The following is a 20,772-nucleotide window of genomic DNA, read 5'->3' on the forward strand; positions in this document are numbered from 1 at the left end:
AAATCATGGAGATTATCTTAGTTTCAGACAATGCCAGTAGGCAGCGAGATTGGCACAGGCTCCCGTGAGCAGACTGGCACAGGCTCTGCTGAATGTTAGCTTTTCTTACCTCTGTCCAACCTCTCCCCAGCTCAGCTTTAGATTTTTCCATTTAATCAAGATCTAGGGATGCAACTCAACCTAAGGTAAGCACCTCTCTTGAAGTCTTATAGCTGCCTTCTGTAATCCCCGCACCCTCTTTGGCTGCGGCTGAGAATCTTATTACCGTGATCTGTGTGGTGGATGTGGGCCTGTGGTGGAGAAGTGTCTCGAGTCGTGCTCTCTGCCCTCTACCTTAAAGTTACACTCCGTTTGGTCAACTACGCGGTGAAAGTGGTTAACGTCGTTAAAGGGACAAATCCTTTCAGGCTTCAATTTTTGATCTCATGATCGAGAAGCCCTGATTTAAATGCTTCTTACCTGCAAATAAGCCCTTTTATAGGCATAGATGCTTAAAACGTGGTTCTGTCTATGTGAGGCCTAGTGGTTCATTGCGTTGCCTTTAGATTTATGTTGGTCATAGGCTTTGAGGGTCTGGGCTGGCTCTTCTCAACCAGTTGTGCTTGACTGGATCATGTGGTAGGCCTCTGACCCGCTTCTTCAGTCCGGTCTGGAAAGGTCATCTTGCTACCTGGCAAAGAAAGCTGACTGCTCCCATCTGGTGGCAGTTATCTCAAGTTGCCGCATCACCAACCTGCTTCTAAAGGCTTGCCTCATTCTTTAGTGGTGCCATGCATCACAGAACTGCAGGAACTAGTCATTCCCAACTTTTGTTCTGCAGGACTGTCAGGTGTGCCCTTATTCTCTAAATGAGTATTGCATAGTTTTCACTAAGATAAGTGAAGTGGAAAGAACACTTTTTAGATAATCAGGACAGTGAAACTGGTCCAGGTTCTGCCCATAACTAGCCATGGGATCCTAAGTCTCACTTGTTTCCTCCCCCCATAAAGCAAAATGCTTGGACTAAGGCTCTCTAGAAACACTACTGGTGCAAAGTCCGTAGTTCTGTGATTTTTTTTTTAATTCAAAATATCTGTAAAATGAAAACCCACTTGTATTATTCACAAAACAATTATGACTATACATAGAAATTTTATAATTTATACTATCATTTTCCCCAATTTTATTTTATTTTTTTTCATTTTCCCCAATTTTAATTGCTAAGACACATCATGAATTTAATGGCTTTTGGGGAGGGGGGAAAGGAAGACAAATACTACTGCATTAAATGTACATATTTATTACAAGAAAATTCTGATATCCTAAAAATTAAAATGTAAAAAATATGCATCTTAGAATTGAGGAGGGTTTTTTTGCATGTGTAATTAGACCTCTACTTGTCAATGCATGCTAGGATTTTAAAAATCTTCTATAGTAAATACTCAAAATTGTAGAATTAAATTGACAGTTGAGCAGTATGAGTGGACTTTAAAGTATTACAAGAAAATGGAAAATGTTATTGAGGTACAAAGCTTAGTGACATGACAGCTAAAATGAAAGATTGTATGGTAAACTTTACTGTTTATCTGAGTACTGAAGAGCACAGTGACAGGAAATATACAAACATGCAGTCTCTGATAAGTCATTATCAAAATGCACTTTTGGAACATTTGAGCCTATTAAACAATTTTTTTAACACAGAATTATGTGTGTATTTTATGAAAACGTGCAACAGTGCTTTATGATTAAAGCTCTCTTTGGTTGCATGGTACAGAATCTGACTCAAATTAATTTGAAAAAGAACAGTTATTTTAAAGATACAACCAGAAATATCTTGAACATCAACAGACAGGTACTGGAGGGCTGCTGGGTCTCAGAGGATTTAGAGTGGAATGGTTGGGACCCAAGTCTTGTGTCTCAGGTCTGAGGTCTCTATAATCACTGCTAATTACCTTGTATCAATTTTGCACATGGCTGCTTGCCCCAGTACTATGCCATGACCTCAGCTCAAGTTCCTGTACTGCTGACTTGTCTCTGTGTTCAGCTCCATCCAATTAGACATCACCTCTGTGCAAAGAATAGCCTAGCAATTTTTTTTCATTACCCAGGGTCAGTGCGCAGGATAGTTCAAGCTAAATTATGCAGGTGTGTGAGCAGGCAGATGGACTAAGTGTCCGATATAACTGCTGCTTATCCCAAAGCCTTCAACTTTGATAGCTTTGCTGCACCTTATCTACCCAAACCCCTCTTAACAGTGGCACTGAATGCCTCATACAGTGTTTGGGGAGTGAGGTCAAGGTTAGGAGCTCTAAGCATTTGTGGAACGCTAAGGCATAACAAATTCAGAGCACTGAAGAATTTCTGTGGGAGTTATAGTAACTTCTTTTAATGAATTATGAACTGTCTTTTAGAGAAGGGTTAGTGCAGACATTAAAAACTCCACCCAGTAATCGTCATACTTGCCTGGTGTCTGCTGTGTAGAATAGTACTTTCCTAACTATGTCTGTGTCTTCTCAACAGCCCATGAGGTAGGGAGGGCAGGAGGAATCCTCAGAGTGTATTGTTGATTTGAGTTGGAGGATGGGGTGAGGAATGATGAGAAAAAAGGAAGAGAAGGAGATTCTTGAAATTAATTGCCAACTATTCATAGAGCAGTTATTGAAATAATTTCCGAGCCTCTCTTTAAGTGTTGGACTTATGTTTTTTTAAAGAAGTCCTTGGTTGAATCTAATCTCTTTGAGCCTCTGTTTTCTTCAGCTAGTAATTGTCTTAAAGGGAAAAAATATCACCCAGCCTCACAGCATTGTGGTATGAATTAAACAAGAGCTCAGAGTGCCTAGGATAGCAGTTGGAATGTAGTTGGTTCTCTTTTTTCATCCGTTCATTCATCTGTTTATCTGTAGTTTCTTTGGAAGATAATTACTGTTCTTCCTGGTTTTTTTTGGATAGATGTTTAGGAACAAGTTTTCTTTCTTTCTTTTTTTTTTTTTTTACTTAAATGACCTCATATCCTATTTTTTTTGAATTTTATTTATTTATTTTTTATACAGCAGGTTCTTATTAGTTATCTATTTTATACATATTAGTGTATATATGTCGTCAATCCCAATCTCCCAATTCATCCCACCACCACCTTCCCCGCCCATTTCCCCCCTGGTGTCTATACATTTGTTCTCTACATGTGCCTCTGTTTCTGCCTTGCGAACTGGAGGAACAATTTTTCTGACTTGCTACCCAATCCCACATGTGATACCTTTGAGTCCCCAGAATCTTAAGAATGCTTTCTATGCCAGGCCAGCCCTAGGCCTAGCTGATGATGACATCAGTACCATTAACAGTGACATCAGCAAACTACAGCCACCATGGTCATTTGATTGACTTTTTAAACATGACTCAAAAGAGCTTGTATGTGTGTTTCTCTCACAGGTGGATTTGCTATCGTGTTTCTGGTGAGGACAAGCAATGGGATGAAATGTGCCTTGAAACGCATGTTTGTCAACAATGAGCATGATCTCCAGGTGTGCAAGAGAGAAATACAGATAATGGTAAGGCTGCCCCTCAGACTTGGGACTGCTTGTTTAAAATGGGGAGAGGGACTGTGCCCTCTCATAAGAAAGCCAATGGGGGGCTTCTTCCCTTCCCTGAGATGGCAGAGAGGCCTTGCACAAAATGGGAGGGAACAGCCATGGGGTGTAGAGCGCTGCTCCTGCCTTGCTCACTCTTAGCTAGAGAGTTGAGGAGAAAGGAGCATAGTGAGAGAACCGACCAATTTTCAGGTCAGAGAAATAGTTTGAGGCATTGGGAAAAATTTACTTAACAACTTGGTTCCCAGAATTAACTATGGAGATCCTAGCTTCCCAACGAACCTCCTCTTTCCATCTTATCATCTATCAGCTACCAGTCCTAGCTTTCAACCCTCTCAAGCCCTTCAGCATTCCGTGAACATATCCTTCCATACCTTTATATTTCGTACACATAGTTCTTTCCCCCGGAATGCTTTTCCCTTTTTTTTTTGCCTAGAGACTGCTTACTCATACATACTCTGTGATCCCATTTATAAAAGTCTAAGAACAAGCAAAAGTGATCTGTGGTAATAGAGATCAGAAAGTAGTCATCTGGGTGTGGAAAATTCACTAGAAAGGGGTATGTGGGAACTTCCTAGGCCATGGAAATTGTTCTGTATCTTGTTTTGGGTAGTGGTTATGGCTACACCATTGTCTGAACTCAGTTGGACACCTTAAGATCTGTGCATTTTATTATATATTAATTATATCTCACATCTTAAAAACTTAATGAGTTTTCAAGATTTAGGTTCATATTGTGTTTAAAGAAAGAGACCCTATCTGTTAGATACATGATGAAATATTTGTGGATGAAATAATATGATTTCTTGAAATTAAACGAGTGGATTTAGAAGAGAAACAAGATTGGCGATGAGTTGATTACTGTACGCGCAGGGTGATGGATATGTGGGAGTTTGTGGGAGTTGTCTCTTTCTGTATCTTCTATTTGACATTATACATTTAAGAAATTTGGATAGTCTTTGTGTTTCCACAGTACTTTTATTTATGCCAACTATATTGCTTACCTTGCTATTTTATAAGTAATGCTGCCTTTAGAAAGTAAGTTATTTAAAATCAGAAACTTTGTATTCCAGTACACTGCCTGACATAGAGTAAATACTTAAACTTTGGATGAAATGAATGTATGAATAATGGTCATAGCAGATGCAGATGTTCACCTAGAGGTGATGACTCCTTTGTGCCCTACATTTTAATACTCTTGATTTTTTAAAAATTTTATTTTATTTATTTATACAGTAGGTTCATATTAGTTATCTATTTTATACATATTAGCTTATATATATGTCAATCCCAATCTCCCAATTCATCCCCCTCCCCGCCCCCGCTTACCTAGTGCTCCTGCTAAGAGCAGAGAGAGGCCCAAAAAATGGTGAGGGTGGCATTGTAGGGATTCCACCAGGCTTTGCTTGCCCTGGTGGGGTTGCCCTTTCAGTGGCTACTTAGAGTAACAAGTTGTACAACTCACGACTTTAGAGAGCCTGGTACTTTGTAGATTCCAGAAGGCTGCAACTATTTGGGAAGGAACTGTTGGTAGAAATGTGTTGCTGTCATCATTGTAAAACGGACAAAAAACCCCCAAGGCTTATATACATACAGTCAGGGCCACGTGGACTGTCTGCAAGGCACCAACAGGACGTCCTCCCTCTCCCCTGCCACTCAGCTGCAAACAGCTGTGCTCACTGTATTTCCCTTCCTCCACCCAGTGTTTTCTTCGGGATGCTATTCCTCCTTCTCCTCCCACCTTGCCTCTTCCTTGCTCAGCTCTCACACTGCATTTGCTCTCTTTGCTTCTGCTCTTTCCTCTGCCTGGAATGCCTTTCGCATTCATTTTCTGGTGTTAGAAGAGTAAATCCCACTCTTTAACTTTCTCCCACTCATTCAGAAACGTTTTTGGAGGGCTTTCTTTGTGCTGGGCAGGTGCTGGAGTAAAGGAGCTAAGAAGATGCGGGCCCCTTTGGAGCTCACAAATTAATGGACCTGATTAGGAATTAAATTACATGATTCGAGTTCTGGCCCAGCCATGTATTAGCTGCGAGAGTTTTGTTTTTTCAAAACTTAAATACCCAAATGGTTGAACTAACCTTATTACAAAAAACATCAAGCAATTCCCTGAGGGGGCCTCCTATGCCATTGCAAGGTCCCAGAGGCCACCACTTTTAGTGGATTCATTTGATATATTTCTAAATAGCAGGCTGATATTGCTAATTCTTTTTTCCCCCTCCATTTTAGGCGTTACCTATTATGGAAAGTAAAAAGTTAACTCTCTTTCATCCCCTGCATGCCCTCCACTCTAAATACTTGCATTATTCTCATCTCCCATTCTGCCACAATAGCAGTAAGTTTGGCAATATGTTAGTTATATTAGTATTCGTTTTTACATCATTATGTAAGAAAACGTTATTTTTGCTAAATCTTCTAGGTGGACTCTGATTATTATTCCTTTCTTACATAATTCTCTTTTCACTGGAATTAATAATCATCTTGTCTTTTAGGTTTTTTAAATCTTGGTTTTCTGTGTACTTTTGTGCAACTTAATTTCAAACTCTCCCCAAGTTATTTAAATCATTTAAAAAATACTTTTGAACACAGTTAATATTCTGTCTGTTTTATCTTCTTGAAGAGATCTCTCTCAGTCTTTGGACTTGATAGAATATAGGTTGGTTGCTCTCTAGGCCTCATTTACTTCTTATCGTGGAATTTTCTAGCTATTCTCTTTGCTTCTCTTTCTCGTTAGATTTGTTGACTCCTCTTTTTGCTCTGCTTTCTCCTTTTGGTGGAACTTGTCCTCCAGGAGCTTCCTGATGTGCGGTAGGTAAATTTTTGAGAACTTGCAGGTCTGGAAATGTCTTCGTTTTACACTCACACATGTGATAGTTTGCATATAAAATTCTGGACTGGAAATCATTTCATTAGATACGTGAAAGCATTGCTGTACTGTATTTTAGCTTTCATTGTTGAGCTTTGGGAAGTCCGAAGTCATTCTAATACCTGGTCCTTTGGCTGCGACCCATTTTTTCTCCCCAGAAATTTATAAATTCTTCTTTGTTTACAGTGTTATGAAATTTGTTGATGTATACCTTGGTGTGTGCATTTCTTATTTATTTTAGTTGTTTGGTGGTCTCATTTAATCTAGAAACTCATATCCTTATGTGGGGGAAATTTTAGTTTGTCTCATTTGATGATTTCCTTTTCTGTCTTCCTTCACTATCAGTATTTGGATGTTAGTTATCCTGAACTGATTTTCTAATTTTTTGTTTTCTTCCTTTTTTTTTTCATGTCTTTGTCTTTTCCCTCTACATTCCAGCAGATTTTCTCAGCTTTATATTCAACCATCCTGTTGAATTTTTTATATACCAGGTTAATTTCTAAGATCTTCTTGTTGGTTTTGTTTTGTTTTGTTTTGGATTTTGAGGAAATCCAGTTTATTAGTTTTTCCTTTTGTGAATTGTGTTTTTGGTGTCATTTCTAAGAACTCTTTGCCTAGCTCTCCATTCCAAAGATTTTCTCTTATTTTTTTTCTTTCTGTAAGTTTTACATTTTGCATTTAAGTCTGTGACCCATTTTGAGTTAACTTTATATAAGGCATGAGACTTAGGTTGAAGAACATTTTGTTTCTTGTGGGTGTCCACTTGTTGAAAAGGCTATCTTTCCTCCGTTGAATATTTTTGTCAAAAATCAGTTGGGCCTGTTTGTGACGGTTGATCTCCAGACCTTTCTCTATTCTGTTCTGTCGCATTAATCTATGTGTCTTTCCCTCTACCAACACCACACAGCCTTGATTACTGTAGCTTTATAATGTCTTGAAATCAGGCTGGTTCCTCCTACTTCTTTTTTTCCCAAAATTGTTTTTTTTAACTATTCTAGTTCTTTTGTCTTTTCATATAAATTTTAGAATAATCTTATCTATATCTACAGAATATCTTGCTATAATTTTGGTAGGAATTTCATTAAACTGTTATGTCAATTTGGGGAGAAATGGCCTCTTTTCTCTGTTTAATCTTCCAATAAATGAACATGGCGCCTCTCTCCATTTATTTACATCTTTGATTTCTTTCGTCAGCATTGTGTAGTTTTCAGCATAATGGCCTTGTACATGTTCTTAGATTTATACCTAGGTTTTTGTTTTTGTTTTGAGTGATTATAAATGGTATTGGGTAATTAATTTTGGTGCCCATATTTTTATTGCTGGGATGTAGAAAATCAATTGATTTTTCTGTGTTTATTTTGTACCTTATAACTTTGCTGACCTTGTTTACTAGTTCTGGGAATTTTTTTCTCGATTCTTTAGGATGTTCTGTATAGACCACCATGTCATGTGCAAATAGAGGCAGTTTTATTTTTTCCTTTCTCATCTGTTTCCCTTTAACTTCCTTCTCTAACGTGATTGCACTTCTCCCTCACTTAATTATTTATTCAATCATTTATTTATATCACTGTGGACTTATGCATATTAATTTTGTCCTTTTTTCCCCCCCTTTAACCTATTTGCTATCTTTGGTTCATACTGGGTAATTCCTATTGTTTTATCTTTCAGTTCACTGGTTCTTTCCTTTGTCCCTTCCATTCTGCTGATGAGCCCATCCATTGTCTTTTTACTTCTGTTATTGTATTTTCAGTTCAAAAATTTCCATTTGGTTCTTCTTTAGGTTTTCTGGGTTTTTGATGACACTTCCTGTTTCTTTGCTGAGGCTTTCTATTTGTTCATTTATTTCAAGCATCACCATAATTGCTGGTTTAAGCATTTTTTGTCACGACTGCTTTAAAATCATAGCTGGATGATTCTGTCTTTTCGGTCATCTTCATTTTGGCGTCTATCGATTGCTGGGTTTTTTTCCATGTAGTTTGAGTTCTTCCTAGTTCTTGGTCTGACGAACTACATCAACCCTTTCAGATTGTGTTATAGATTCTGGATCTTATGTAAATCTTCTGTTTTAACTGGTTTCTGCTCTGGCAGGGGATTGATGGGTTTGGGGAGTGCCCTCTTGTTACTGCTAGGTGGGGATAGAAGTTCAGGTTTCCATAGGGCCTCTGTTTTTACCCCAGAAGGTGAAAGTTCACCTTCTCATTATTACTGGATTAGGGTGAAAATTCCAGTTCCCCGTTAGGCTTCCACTGATCCTTCCCTGGCTGGGTAGTAGGGGTGCCTTGCTACTGCTCCCCACATGGCTTCAGTTGACACCATGGTGGTGGGAGTTGGCCTTGTTACCACTTGGTGGTTGTGGAAGTCTTGACTCGCCACTTGACCTCCTCTCACGGCACCTCAGAAATGAAGGTCTTGACTCCCTACTCAGCCGTCTCTGACATTCCCCACCCTGAAGGGTAAGTTGGAGTGGTTTGTCGCAGACTCATGAGAATGGAAGTCTAGGCTCTCCACTTGGCCTTTGCTGCCATGACTGGGGCGGAGCTGCAGGTTTTTTCTGTGGTTTTTGGCTGGAATGGAGCAGTTATTTTCTATGGGTTCTGTCTTACTGGATTGCTCCTTTTCTGGGTCTGACTGGAGACAGCAGGCTTTCATTGGGCTTTTTTGTGTTTTTGTCTGCACCCATTGGTGTTTTCAGTTTGCTGGCTTCTTCAGTTTTTGGTCTGGGAAGCATGAGGCAAAAAGAAAACCCAGACAGCTCACCACCATGTTGTTCCTTGGGTCCCAAAGTTCCTAGCCAGTCTGCCTTCTTCTGCTCACACTTCAGATACTCATTATTATGTCTGTTTTATATATAATGTACAAAGTATTCAGATGTACTTAGCAGGAGGAATAGGGAAAAGTACATCTACTTCATCTTCCCAGAAGCAGAAGTTTTCTGTTTATGCCTTTTAAAAAATAAACACTTTACATCATTTAGTAAGGCTCTTGAAGGAAGCAGAGATAAATGCATGTATTCAACTTACTTTTTATGAACAATTTGCTACTATTTTTAATCAGAAGTCCCTGTGCAATGTTTTTTTTGTTTTGTTTTGTTTTTGTTTTTGTTTTTGTTTTGCGGTACGCAGGCCTCTCACTGTTGTGGCCTCTCCCGTTGCGGAGCACAGGCTCCGGACGCGCAGGCTCAGCGGCTTGTGCAATGTTTTTAACCCGTGCTAGGCTCAGACTTCTGTCAAATAGAGGCCATAACCCCAGCCATAACTCTCAGCGATTGTAAGAGTTATGTGTATATAATGCATATTATTTGAATTTGCTTGAAAAAACATTGGCAGGATGAGAGAGAGAAAGAGGAAAGGTAGAAGAGGAGAAGGGGAAGAAAGAGGGAGGGTTCCCTATAGGGGATGAGGACTGGAGTTGAAAATACTTGTCTACTATGTTTTGCTTTTTGAATGTTAATATGTTACTTATTTTTTTAAATTAAATTTTAAGCTGTTTTATAGTCACTTAGATGAGTGAGCAGGGATCCAAAGAGACTTCAGGTTGAGTAGGAACAAGCCATGTCCTATCAACATCATGTCCTCTCTTGGGCAGGTTTGTGGATAGGGAGCTCAGGGGAGTGCCATAGATCCAGTGACTGTGGACTGTAGATCCAGTGACTATGGACTGTGTCATTTGGGTAAGGGCACTCACCAGAGATCTGTGAGCAAGATGGAGAGTCTAGGCTGGATGCTAGGTGTAATCGCTACTGTTTATAATGGTTTCTGATCAGTGATTTGCTATTAATTTGGAGGGAACTTTCTAAGAAAAAAGCACTGCCGCTTACTGTTAACTTTATGTTATTTTACATTTAATAAACAACTTGGTTAAAGAAATAGAAGACACATTTATCTCTTATGTGCCTAATATAAAGTTGGAAGATATAACAACTGCACTGGATGATAGAATCAGGATCCAAAATGATCCTTAAAATTAGAGCAATGGACTGATTCTAATGACATGAAATAGCAAGGTAAGGTCACATGCTTGGACTTTTATTTTCTTCTAATCAACTTTACAAGCACAGTTCTGGGAAGGTAGAGATTAAATGCAGCACAAGTAGAAAAAGACTTAAGCATTTTAGTGGTCAGTTAACTTGATATGAGTGTGTAGTATGATGTGGCTGCCAAAAGAAAAAAGAATGTAATTTTTAGCTGAATTAATAGAAGGTGATAGTGCTGGTCTACTCTGCAGGAGTCAGACCAGGCCTGGAGTATTTCATTCATTTTCTTGGGCCATTCTTAGAAAAAGGACATCGACAAAGCAAAGCGTTTAAATGTGGGAGCAACCAAAATGGTGGTGTGACTAAAAACCATGTCAAAGAAAGTGGGTATGTTTAACCTAGAGGAGAAAAAACTTAGAGTCTAAATAATAATATTTCAATTGTTTGGAAAGTGAAAAAATAGACTAGGCTTATTTTTTTCTGAAGAGGGCAGTCTAGAATCAGGAGGTGGAAGTTTTTAGCTGGATGTAAAGGAGATCAACAGAAAGGGCTGCCTGCAGATGGGCTGAGGGCCCAAGGAAATGACATTAATCTAAGCAAACTTCTTGTCAAAAGGCTATAGCAGGGACTCATGCATGGGCTGCCTGGCTGCTCTAGATCAGTGCTACTCAAAGGATCTTGTTTTCTTTTTCTTTTTCCCCCTTGTGTGTTTGCTTATGTTATTTTTCCCCCAGCTTGTCATACTACTTTTCTTCATAAATTGAGATAAGATTCATCCTTTTAAATATAAATATAATTTAAACATAATTCAGTGATTTTTTTATTCACAAAGGTCATTCACCCATCATCGTTTATCAAATTCCAGAATATTTCTTTCATCACCCCAAAATGAAACCTCACACCCATTAGCAGTCACTCCCCCTTCTCCCTTGCCCCAGTCCCTGGCAACCATTAATCTGCTTTCTGTTGCCTATTCTGGACATTTCTTATAAATGGCTCATACAGTAAGCTCTTGTGTCTGACATCTTTCACTTAGCATAATATTTTCAAGGTTTATCCATGTTGTAGCATGTATGAGTACTGATTCCTTTTCATGGCTGCATAATGTTCCATTGTCAGGATATACCGCATTTTGTTTATCCTGATGGACATTTGGGTTTTTTTTTTCACACTTTGGCTATTATGAATAATGCTGTTATAGACATCTGTGTACAAGCTTTTGTGAACATAATGTTTCATTTCTCTTGGATATATATTTAGGGGTGAAATTGCAAGGTAAGATGGTAACTCTACTTTTTGAGAAAATGCCGAACTATTTTCTATAGAAGCTGCACTATTTACATTCCTACCAGCAGTGTATGAAGGTTCCAATCTCTGTATACTTGCTGACGTTTTTTATTGTTTCTTTTTTTGATTATAGCCATTCCAGTGGTTATGAAGTGATAATCTCATTATGGTTTTGATTTGCATTTTCCTGGTGATTAATGGTGTTGAGCATCTTTCCATGTGTTTATCATATGCTCTTTGGAAAAATGTCTATTTGATCCTTTGCCAATTTTTACATTGGGTTGTCTTTTTATTGAGTTTTAAGAGTTCTTTATATAGACTGGACACTGGATTCTTTTTTTTTTTTTTGGCCATGCCATGTGGCTTGTGGGATTTTGGTTCCCCGACCAGGGATTGAACCCATGCCCCCTGCAGTGGAAGCATGGAACCCTAACCACTGGACCTCCAGGGAATTCCCATGGATACTGGATTCTTACCAGATATATGATTTGCAGATCATTCTTTGCAGTTTCTTTTCACTTTCTTGATAGTGTCCTTTGAAGCACAAAAGTTTTTAATTTTGATGAAGTGAAGTTTGTCTATTTTTTCTTTGACTGCTTGTGCTTTAGGTGTCATATCTAAGAACCATTGCCTAATCCAACATCATGAAGATTTGCATATGTATTTTCTTTGAGGAGTTTTTAGATTTGTGGTCCATTTTTGTTACTGAACTCAAGTTCAGCTGCTCACTGCTCAAAAGCCAATAATCAAGAAGCAAGTGTGAATAGAAAGGGAAGGTGCTTTAATCTGAAAAAGCCAGCAATCTGGGGAGAAGGTAGACTCATATCCCGAGAGTGACTCCGAAGATTCTGCTCAGCCATGAGAGTTTTTTTTTTTTTTTTGGCTGCATTGGGCCTTTGTTGCTGAGCACGGGCTTTCTCTTGTTGCAGTGAGCGGGGGCTACTCTTCATTGCGGTGCATGGGATTCTCATTGCGGTGGCTTCTCTTGTTGCGGAGCATGGGCTCTAGGCACGTGGGCTTCAGTAGTTGCAGCACACAGCCTCAGTAGTTGTGGCTCACGGGCTCTAGAGCACAGGCTCAGAAGTTGTGGCGCACGGGCTTAGTTGCTCCGCAGTATGTGGGCTCTTCCCGGTCCAGGGCTCGAACCTGTGTCCCCTGCACTGGCAGGTGGATTCTTAACCACTGTGCCACCAGGGAAGTCCCCATGAGGGTTTTTAAAGAGAAAATGGTGAGGGGAAGAATCTCAGTTAATCATCAAGGCAGGAGGTTGGGTTCTGCATCATTCTCCATTGCATGCAGGCTGGCTGACTCTCTCTTCAGATGTTATCTTGCCCATATGATCTGCCTGCAGGATTGCTAAGGGGACTGTTGCGGGTAAAGAGCTGGTCATTCTTTACTTAATTCTTCATTCTTACTTCTTTTTATCTAGGAAAAGAATCAACAGCTTAATTAGGTTCTTTCAAGGTTGGAGGGGAACAGAAATGGGCAAACAGGAAAGGGGCAAAAGAGCTGCTTTCAAATCCCCACTGTCTAACATCATTCCATTTCTATGGGATTAGGGGTGAAGGTCTATCTTCTGTAATTTCTTCATGCTGACATAGGGTGTCGGAGTGGAAGATGTCAACATGGGTCTGTAGCATCTCTTTGCTGACAATTTTAGTTGGCCACTTATAGGCAGAACAAGCTACAATTTTTTTTTTTTTTTTTTGCCGTATGCGGTCCTCTCACTGCTGTGGCCTCTCCCGTTGCGGAGCACAGGCTCCAGACGCGCAGGCTCAGCGGCCATGGCTCACGGACCTAGCCGCTCTGCGGCATGTGGGATCCTCCCAGACCGGGGCACAAACCCGCGTCCCCTGCATCGGTAGGCGGACTCTCAACCACTGCGACACCAGGGAAGCCCCGCTACAATTATTTTGATGCCCACAGAGATATAGGTTATTATGAGCAGTAATGTTAATCCCATCTCTTTGAGGCCAGTTCTCAGAAGTGTGCTAGCCACAGATTCAGTACTGCTCAAGATGGCACAGCTTATGTCATGGCTACAGTCTGGTTATCATGCAGTTAGCTTTGTTCCTCTGGTGGCAGTTGTAGTATCTGTAAACAACTCAGGAATGTGCATCAAGACACTGACTCTGTGACTCTGTTGTCCTAATCATTAACTGCTCAGTTTTGTAGTTGGTGGGCCCTACAGGGTTCTGCTCGGTTCCATTTTGAGTTAATTTCAGTTTGTGATGTGAGGTAGGAATCCAACTTCATTCTTTTGCATATAGATATCCAGTTGTTCCAGCACCATTTTTTTTTTTTTTTTTTTTTTTTTTTTCTTTTTTTTTGTGGTACGTGGGCCTCTCACTGTTGTGGCCTCTCCCGTTGCGGAGCACAGGCTCCGGACGCACAGGCTCAATGGCCATGGCTCACGGGCCCAGCAGCTCCATGGCATGTGGGATCTTCCCGGACCGGGGCACGAACCCGTGTCCCCTGCATCGGCAGGCGGACTCTCAACCACTGCACCGCCAGGGAAGCCCCCAGCACCATTTTTTGAAAAGACTCTTCTCTTCCTCATTGAATTGTCTTGGCACCGTTGTCAAAAATCAATTGGCTATAAATGTATAGGTGCTACACTAAAGGTCTTGTGCCAGAATGTAAGTCAATGAACTACTTCCCTCGTAGGTAAAGTCTCACTAGGAAAAGGAAAAAGTCATCTTAGTGACCTGATTGATTTACATCCTGGAGTAAGCTCCTTATCTCCTTGTGGACTGGCTTCTACCTAGAAAATGTTTGTGGAACACATTTTGAGTAGCACTCCTTTAGATCGTTGGTGCTTTAAGTGCCACTGCCCAGGAGTACCCCAGGCTCTATCCCAGAGCTACTAGATTAGAATCTGTTTTTAAACAGAATCCCCAGGTGATTCAATGCTTATTAAAGTTCGAGCAACATACCTCTAGAATCAGACTCTAAATGACTTTAAAGATCTATTCAGTAAGTAGAGGATTAATTAATGAGTAAGACTTGGAAAAGGGAGGATAAATGTGATTGTAGACAGGATTATATCTGGGACTTATTGTAACAGAAACCCATAAGGGCCCCAGATATGTTGCCTTCGGTAGAACCTCAGGGCCAGTCCAGATCTCAAAGCGTTTCTCTTCACTGCTGCACTGGACTTGATATCGTTTTTGTTTGCTTTTGTATTATAAAGAGTTACAAAGGAAATGTAGACTTGTAAAGGAGAGTTACAAAGGAAATTTAGAGTTACAAAGGAAATTTTCCTAAAATTTAGGCAATTTTAGAGAAGGCGGGTGGGGAATAGTAAGGCCGAAGACTTTTACAAAGCAACTTTGGGAGAGGGAAACGAATTCCAGGCCTTAGAACTGCTTTCCTTCATCCTTAAGTTAATAAGAAGCTGAACTTTGGTTAAAAGTGTCTGTGGAATCCTAGTGTGATTCTAGAAGTTGGCAGCAATAGTGCTGAGTCATAAACTCAGAAACCATCGACTATTCGGAAGGTCAGAACAGGTAAAGCTTCTTTGGAAGCTTACTGTATGCAAATGCAGGCACTGTCAGCATCAGGAATTTGCAGGAATTTGTCATGCTGACATTCCAAGGAAGGGTGACCTGAGCAAAAGATATATAAGGAAATTAGTTACAGACTACACTCATTTTACTATTTTAAGGTGAGTGACATTATTGATGTGCTACTTAGAACGCCATCTTCTTTGTTTTCTTTTTTTTTTTTTATATTGACATATGTCGTGAATTTTTAAATTTATTTATTTATTTATTTATGGCTGTGTTGGGTCTTCGTTTTCTGTGCGAGGGCTTTCTCTAGTTGTGGCAAGCGGGGGCCACTCTTCATCGCGGTGCACGGGCCTCTCACTATCGCGGCCTCTCTTGTTGCGGAGCACAGGCTCCAGACGCGCAGGCTCAGTAATTGTGGCTCACAGGCCCAGTTGCTTGGCGGCATGTGGGATCTTCCCAGACCAGGGCTCGAACCCATGTCCCCTGCATTAGCAGGCAGATTCTCAACCACTGCACCACCAGGGAATCCCCTTCTTTGTTTTCTTGAACATAAATATAAAGGCTTTTATAGATGGACTTAGGAATTGAGTCCCCTACTTTCTTATAAGGCTTTAAGATTCTTAGGTAGGAATTTCCTGCTGCAGGAATTTTGAAGCTTGGGATAGAATACTGTTCTGTGCTACAAGCACCATTAATTAGGACCACAGATAAACTTGAAATGTGTGGTCATCTATAGGATCTGGGTAGAAGGCCTCATTTTCAAATGGTACTTTTTGTATGTGTTTGTGAAAAAAGTTTTTCATCACTTCAAGCATTTAACTATGAAAGTTAATAAGCTAACTACAAACACTTTAAATATCTATTCAGTAAAGCAGGTCTTCTAATAACATGTTTATCCGTGTGGTTTAATGTTAATTTTAAAATAAAGTTTAAAATGACAATACAAGTCTTTAGACTTATCACTGCTTCCATGATTTAATGTAATATAAACTGATCTAATCCATAGTTTAACTGAACATTCCCCACTCCCCTGAAAATCAGAGTTTGACTTATACACATCATGTAGACTTTTATCTCAGTTCTCCAAATAATACTTGTAGCCGAGGGCATCAGGCCATCTTCCTTATATCCTGCCTTTTCCTGAGTAAACCGGTAGTAACTGAGGTGCCTCCATGCGGGTTCCATCCCAGACCTCTACGTCCATTCATTCTGTTCTGTAAGCCTGGGGCTGGTCTTTTAACTAAAGCCAGGGAAAGCTCGGACATCCTTTGGCATGTTGCTGCTGAGAAGTGCTGTCATACTGCCCATGAATATGAGTCTATCTCAGCTTGTAGTAAGATTTCCTCTTGACCTTTTCTACATTTCACAGCCATTCAAACAGATCTTCTCTATCAGTTCTAAACCAGTGACATCCTAAAATCAGAGACGTCGCTGTGTCATCAAGTTGTTAAAAGTAATGCCATCGTCTCCCTCCAAAGAGGCGGTCTTTTCTGCTTGGACATATCTCAGGATCTCTGCAGAAGACACAATGAACAGGAATTTGGGCGTGGACTGATCAGCCAGCATCTTGGCAGAGTGTTCTAGGATGCCATCTGCAGATGTTAATTATCCAGTTTGGGTCCTCTAATAGCTCTTGACCTCCTCTTGGCTCTATCAGTTGCTTCTTATTTTCCTTCCAGATACTTATTTATTCCTCTTGGGATGAGACAAACTGAGAGGCAATGTTGCTAATTCTTTTTCAAACAGCTAAATGTAGAAACATTAGTCTTTCATTCCTTCTTGTGGACATTTGGAGGACATGATCTGCTGCTGCATTTTGGTTTCAAAGAAATTCTCTCCACTTCTTCCTACTTCTAGGACTGCGTAAATGGAAACAAATTCTAGAAGAGCTGATAAGACTGAAAAGCAGAAGGATAGTCCTCTAAAACATGAGCCCTGAAATCACTTTCTGTTTAGAGAAACTTGAATTCTAGAGGCTGCTTTTCTGCCTCATCATCTCCCTTGTCTGTTAGCCAAAACAGTTGCTCTATGCCTTTTATTTCTCTCATCAAGCTTCTTTCTCATTCCCTAACACTTTGAAGATGATCTTGTACTCTGCCGAAAACAGAACAATAGATCTGAACTTCCTCAAATTCCCTTTTTTTTCCCCAGCCTTAAATCAATATGCATCTCCATCCTTACTTCCTTCCTGCTTGCCAGGAAAGAAATGTCTTTGAAAGATCAGTCCCTTTAACAGTGCTCCTAATTCCTTCCCTTTTCTACCTGCAGGACTGTTCGCTCAGTTATCCTCATCCTCTCCTGTATCTTAAAGCACCTTTTTGTCCTGGCTCCTTTCACTCTCCAGTGCTCAATCCTCTCCCATCCTAAACATTCTTTCCCTCAGTGCTGCTCCTCTTTTAAGCTCAAAACGTCCTGAAAGAATCTCCTGTAGCCACTGGCTCTGCGTGTTCCACTCCCATTCTTCACAAGTCCGGCTCCGTTCTTACTTCACTTTATTCCTTTTACAAAACTGTTCTTGCCTAGATCTCCAGCGACTTCCCAGTCGCCAGTAGAAGCAATCACGTCTTTACCTTTGGTCTACGTTTCTGAGGCAATAGTCATTCTTAATCCTTCACTCAGAGGAAAGTTCTAAGGAATTTTAACTTGGATGCTCAGAGTTCAGGTGTGTTGGTTTGATACTGTGAGGCTTCCTTTTGTTTTACTCCTTTCAGATTAAAAGAGACCATATCACTTTGAACTCTGAGTCTCCAGTTAGTGTGGTGGTGGCTCAAGTTGCCACATTTGTGTGCTGACTCTTACAGAACCACATTTTCCACCTCCTTCCTCCCATTTCTTTTATTAAACAAAGTAAAACAATTTATTAAAACTAGTTAAAAAATAAAACCTTGGGACTTCCCTGGTGACACAGTGGTTGAGAATCCGCCTGCCAATGCAGGGGACATGGGTTCGAGCCCTGGTCTGGGAAGATCCCACCTCCTGCGGAGCAACTGAGCTCGTGCGCCACAACTACTGAGCCCGCATGCCACAACTACTGAGCCCACGCGCTCTAGGGCCTGCGCGCTGCAACTACTGATCCCGCGTGCTACAACTACTGAAGCCTGCGTGCCTAGAGCCCGTGCTCCGCAACAAGAGAAGCCACCGCAATGAGAAGCCCGTGCACCGCAGCAAAGAGTAGCCCCCGCTCGCCACAACTAGAGAAAGCCCGCGCGCTTCAACAAAGCCAAACAGCCAAAAATAAATAAATAAATAAATGTATTAAAAAAATAAAATAAAACCTTACTTTGTGCATAAATCCCGTTACCCAACTTGCTCGGTTTTTGCTCACTAATGACCTTAGATTTTGAACATCATCATTACAAAGACTTGCCTCTATGGATGTTGAAATAACCAGACCGAGGGATGAGGCAACTTCCAGTGTCTAAATGGGTCCTGACACATGGGAGGTGCTCAATAAGTATTCGTTGAAAAATTAATTCCACAAGCAGCTCTGAGAGATGCAGTTCCAACCGGAGAGCTGGAAACATAACCCATCTTATATCCCAGTTGGTTGGCTTGAAAGGCTTAATTGTGAGCAAAATGCTTAGGTCTGGATGCCATTGTTGTCCCTTCAAAACTTTAGAAAGCAGTTATTCTTTTCATATATTTCCTAGAGGGAGAAAAACAGTATGACTAGTTTAAAAGTCAAGTTGAGTTCACTTGTGTTCCTACAACCAGGAAAAAAATCTGTTTCATTTTTCTGAATTAAAAATTCACAGATTTAAATAGTTCATGCTGTCACTCACCTGTTAGCCCCTCTGCGGTGTTTCCGGAGATGGGAGTCTTTGCTTCTGGTTTATATGGAGCACTGATGCCGTGAGCAAGTAGGCACAGTGTGTGCATTTGGTTCTAGAATTTAGTTCAGGAGAGCGTTATGGTTTAGAACGGTTGCAGAATTGCTGTTGAAGAGCTGACCGTGAACCTCAGAGACCAGCGGAAACCTGCTCTTGACCCTGCCCCTTAGTCTTGTCTCTCGTCACTGTTAGTGTTGTCTCTGTGTATTGAAGTTATCTGGGCTAATGGAAAAGCCTGGCTCGTTCTATCTCTACTGGTGTCTGTAACTGATCATTTATTTCTCAACTCTTCTTTACAGAGGGACCTGTCAGGGCACAAGAACATCGTGGGTTACATTGACTCCAGTATCAACAATGTGAGTAGCGGTGACGTGTGGGAAGTGCTCATTTTGATGGACTTCTGCAGGGGTAAGTATACGTGCCATACCTTAAGCTCTCATTTCTCCAGCACTTTGATTGTCAAGGGTGTGGGGTCATTTCAGTTAATGTGCACTGTACTCTAACGTATGTTGTTCCGGTTTTAAAGATTGGAAAACTAAGAGGCTAAAAGATACAGAGCCTTCTGTCACTTCTTGGTTATTCTTACAATGGCGAGTATCAGTGGCACAGATAACTCAGAGCGGTAGATAATACAAAACTCTACTCTTGTTAGGTTTGGGAAGGTTTGGTGCTTGTATATGAACGCGAATGTATGAGAATGAGAATGAATATGTTCTTTGTAATGCTTTAAAACAAATGATGAAGGCACATAATAAAGACCCAACTCCAGATAGACTAAGGGAACAATTCAGCTTCCCTCACTCGTGTGTTCTCTTCTCCACCCGCACCACCATCCTTGCATTAGGGGGTCAAAGAATCCTTTTCGTCTAATGGAAATGACCCTGCTCTTCTTGCTGGAGATCTGTGATTGCCAGGAAGGCTACATTCAAATGATGCTGCCCTTAACAGTAGAGTCAAGTAGTTGAAAGCTCAGAGTTTCAAGCAGTATTTATCTTGGGAAACCCAGACTGTAGCATGAATTTATTCGGAGTTGACTGCATTTCATACAGCTGTTGTTTGGAGGTTTGGCTTTTTTGGTCTAAGCCACTGTCACTCACATTCTTGGGTCATCGTCTCACCGCTCGGTGCCCAGTTTTGTAATCACCCTTAGTTCCACTAACACGTTCCTTGCCTTTACAGATACTGTCCATAAATTAAATATGTTAGTAATGCTTCAAATGTGATGTTAACCGATAATTTCAGCCTTCGCTGTAACAGCTGTTAACCTAATTTTGTAAAATACTACCACATTTCGGGGCTTCCCTGGTGGCGCAGTGGTTGAGAGTCCGCCTGCCGATGCAGGGGACACGGGTTCGTGCCCCAGTCCGGGAAGACCCCACATGCTGTGGAGCGGCTGGGCCCGTGAGCCATGGCCACTGAGCCTGCGCGTCCGGAGCCTGTGCTCCACAACGGGAGAGGCCACAGCAGTGAGAGGCCCGCGTACCGCAAAAAAAAAAAAAAAAAATACTACCACATTTGAACTTGACAGTTTGTCTCCTGCTCTTCCTTTTTGGACAGTAAAATGTTTAGAGACGAGTCAGTAGGAGAGTCCAGGGAACTGGATAATTTTCTAAGCGAGGTCGTCAGTCTTTCGGTCCTAGAGATTAAATGTTGGTGTAGCATTTCTGCAGACCAGGCAGCAAGCAGTAAAGCCAGAGAGACCAAGCTGTTCCTAAAATACAGACTATCAAACTGCCTTCTT

General features: G+C 40.8%; 1 protein-coding gene across 1 annotated transcript in view; it reads left to right on the forward strand.

The window, feature by feature from the left end:
- AAK1 (AP2 associated kinase 1) overlaps positions 1–20,772 on the forward strand; it is a gene marked incomplete at its 3' end in the record, with an annotated part of 155,371 nt that overhangs the window by 67,992 nt on the left and 66,607 nt on the right. The window contains exons 3-4 of the mRNA XM_079720514.1: positions 3,406–3,524; positions 19,331–19,439. Of these exons, the coding sequence (XP_079576640.1) occupies positions 3,406–3,524; positions 19,331–19,439 (228 nt within the window). The remainder of the gene's footprint in view (positions 1–3,405; positions 3,525–19,330; positions 19,440–20,772) is intronic.

This window comes from Hyperoodon ampullatus, assembly GCF_949752795.1.
Source record: "Hyperoodon ampullatus genome assembly, chromosome: 15".
NCBI classification, from domain to species: domain Eukaryota; kingdom Metazoa; phylum Chordata; class Mammalia; order Artiodactyla; family Ziphiidae; genus Hyperoodon; species Hyperoodon ampullatus.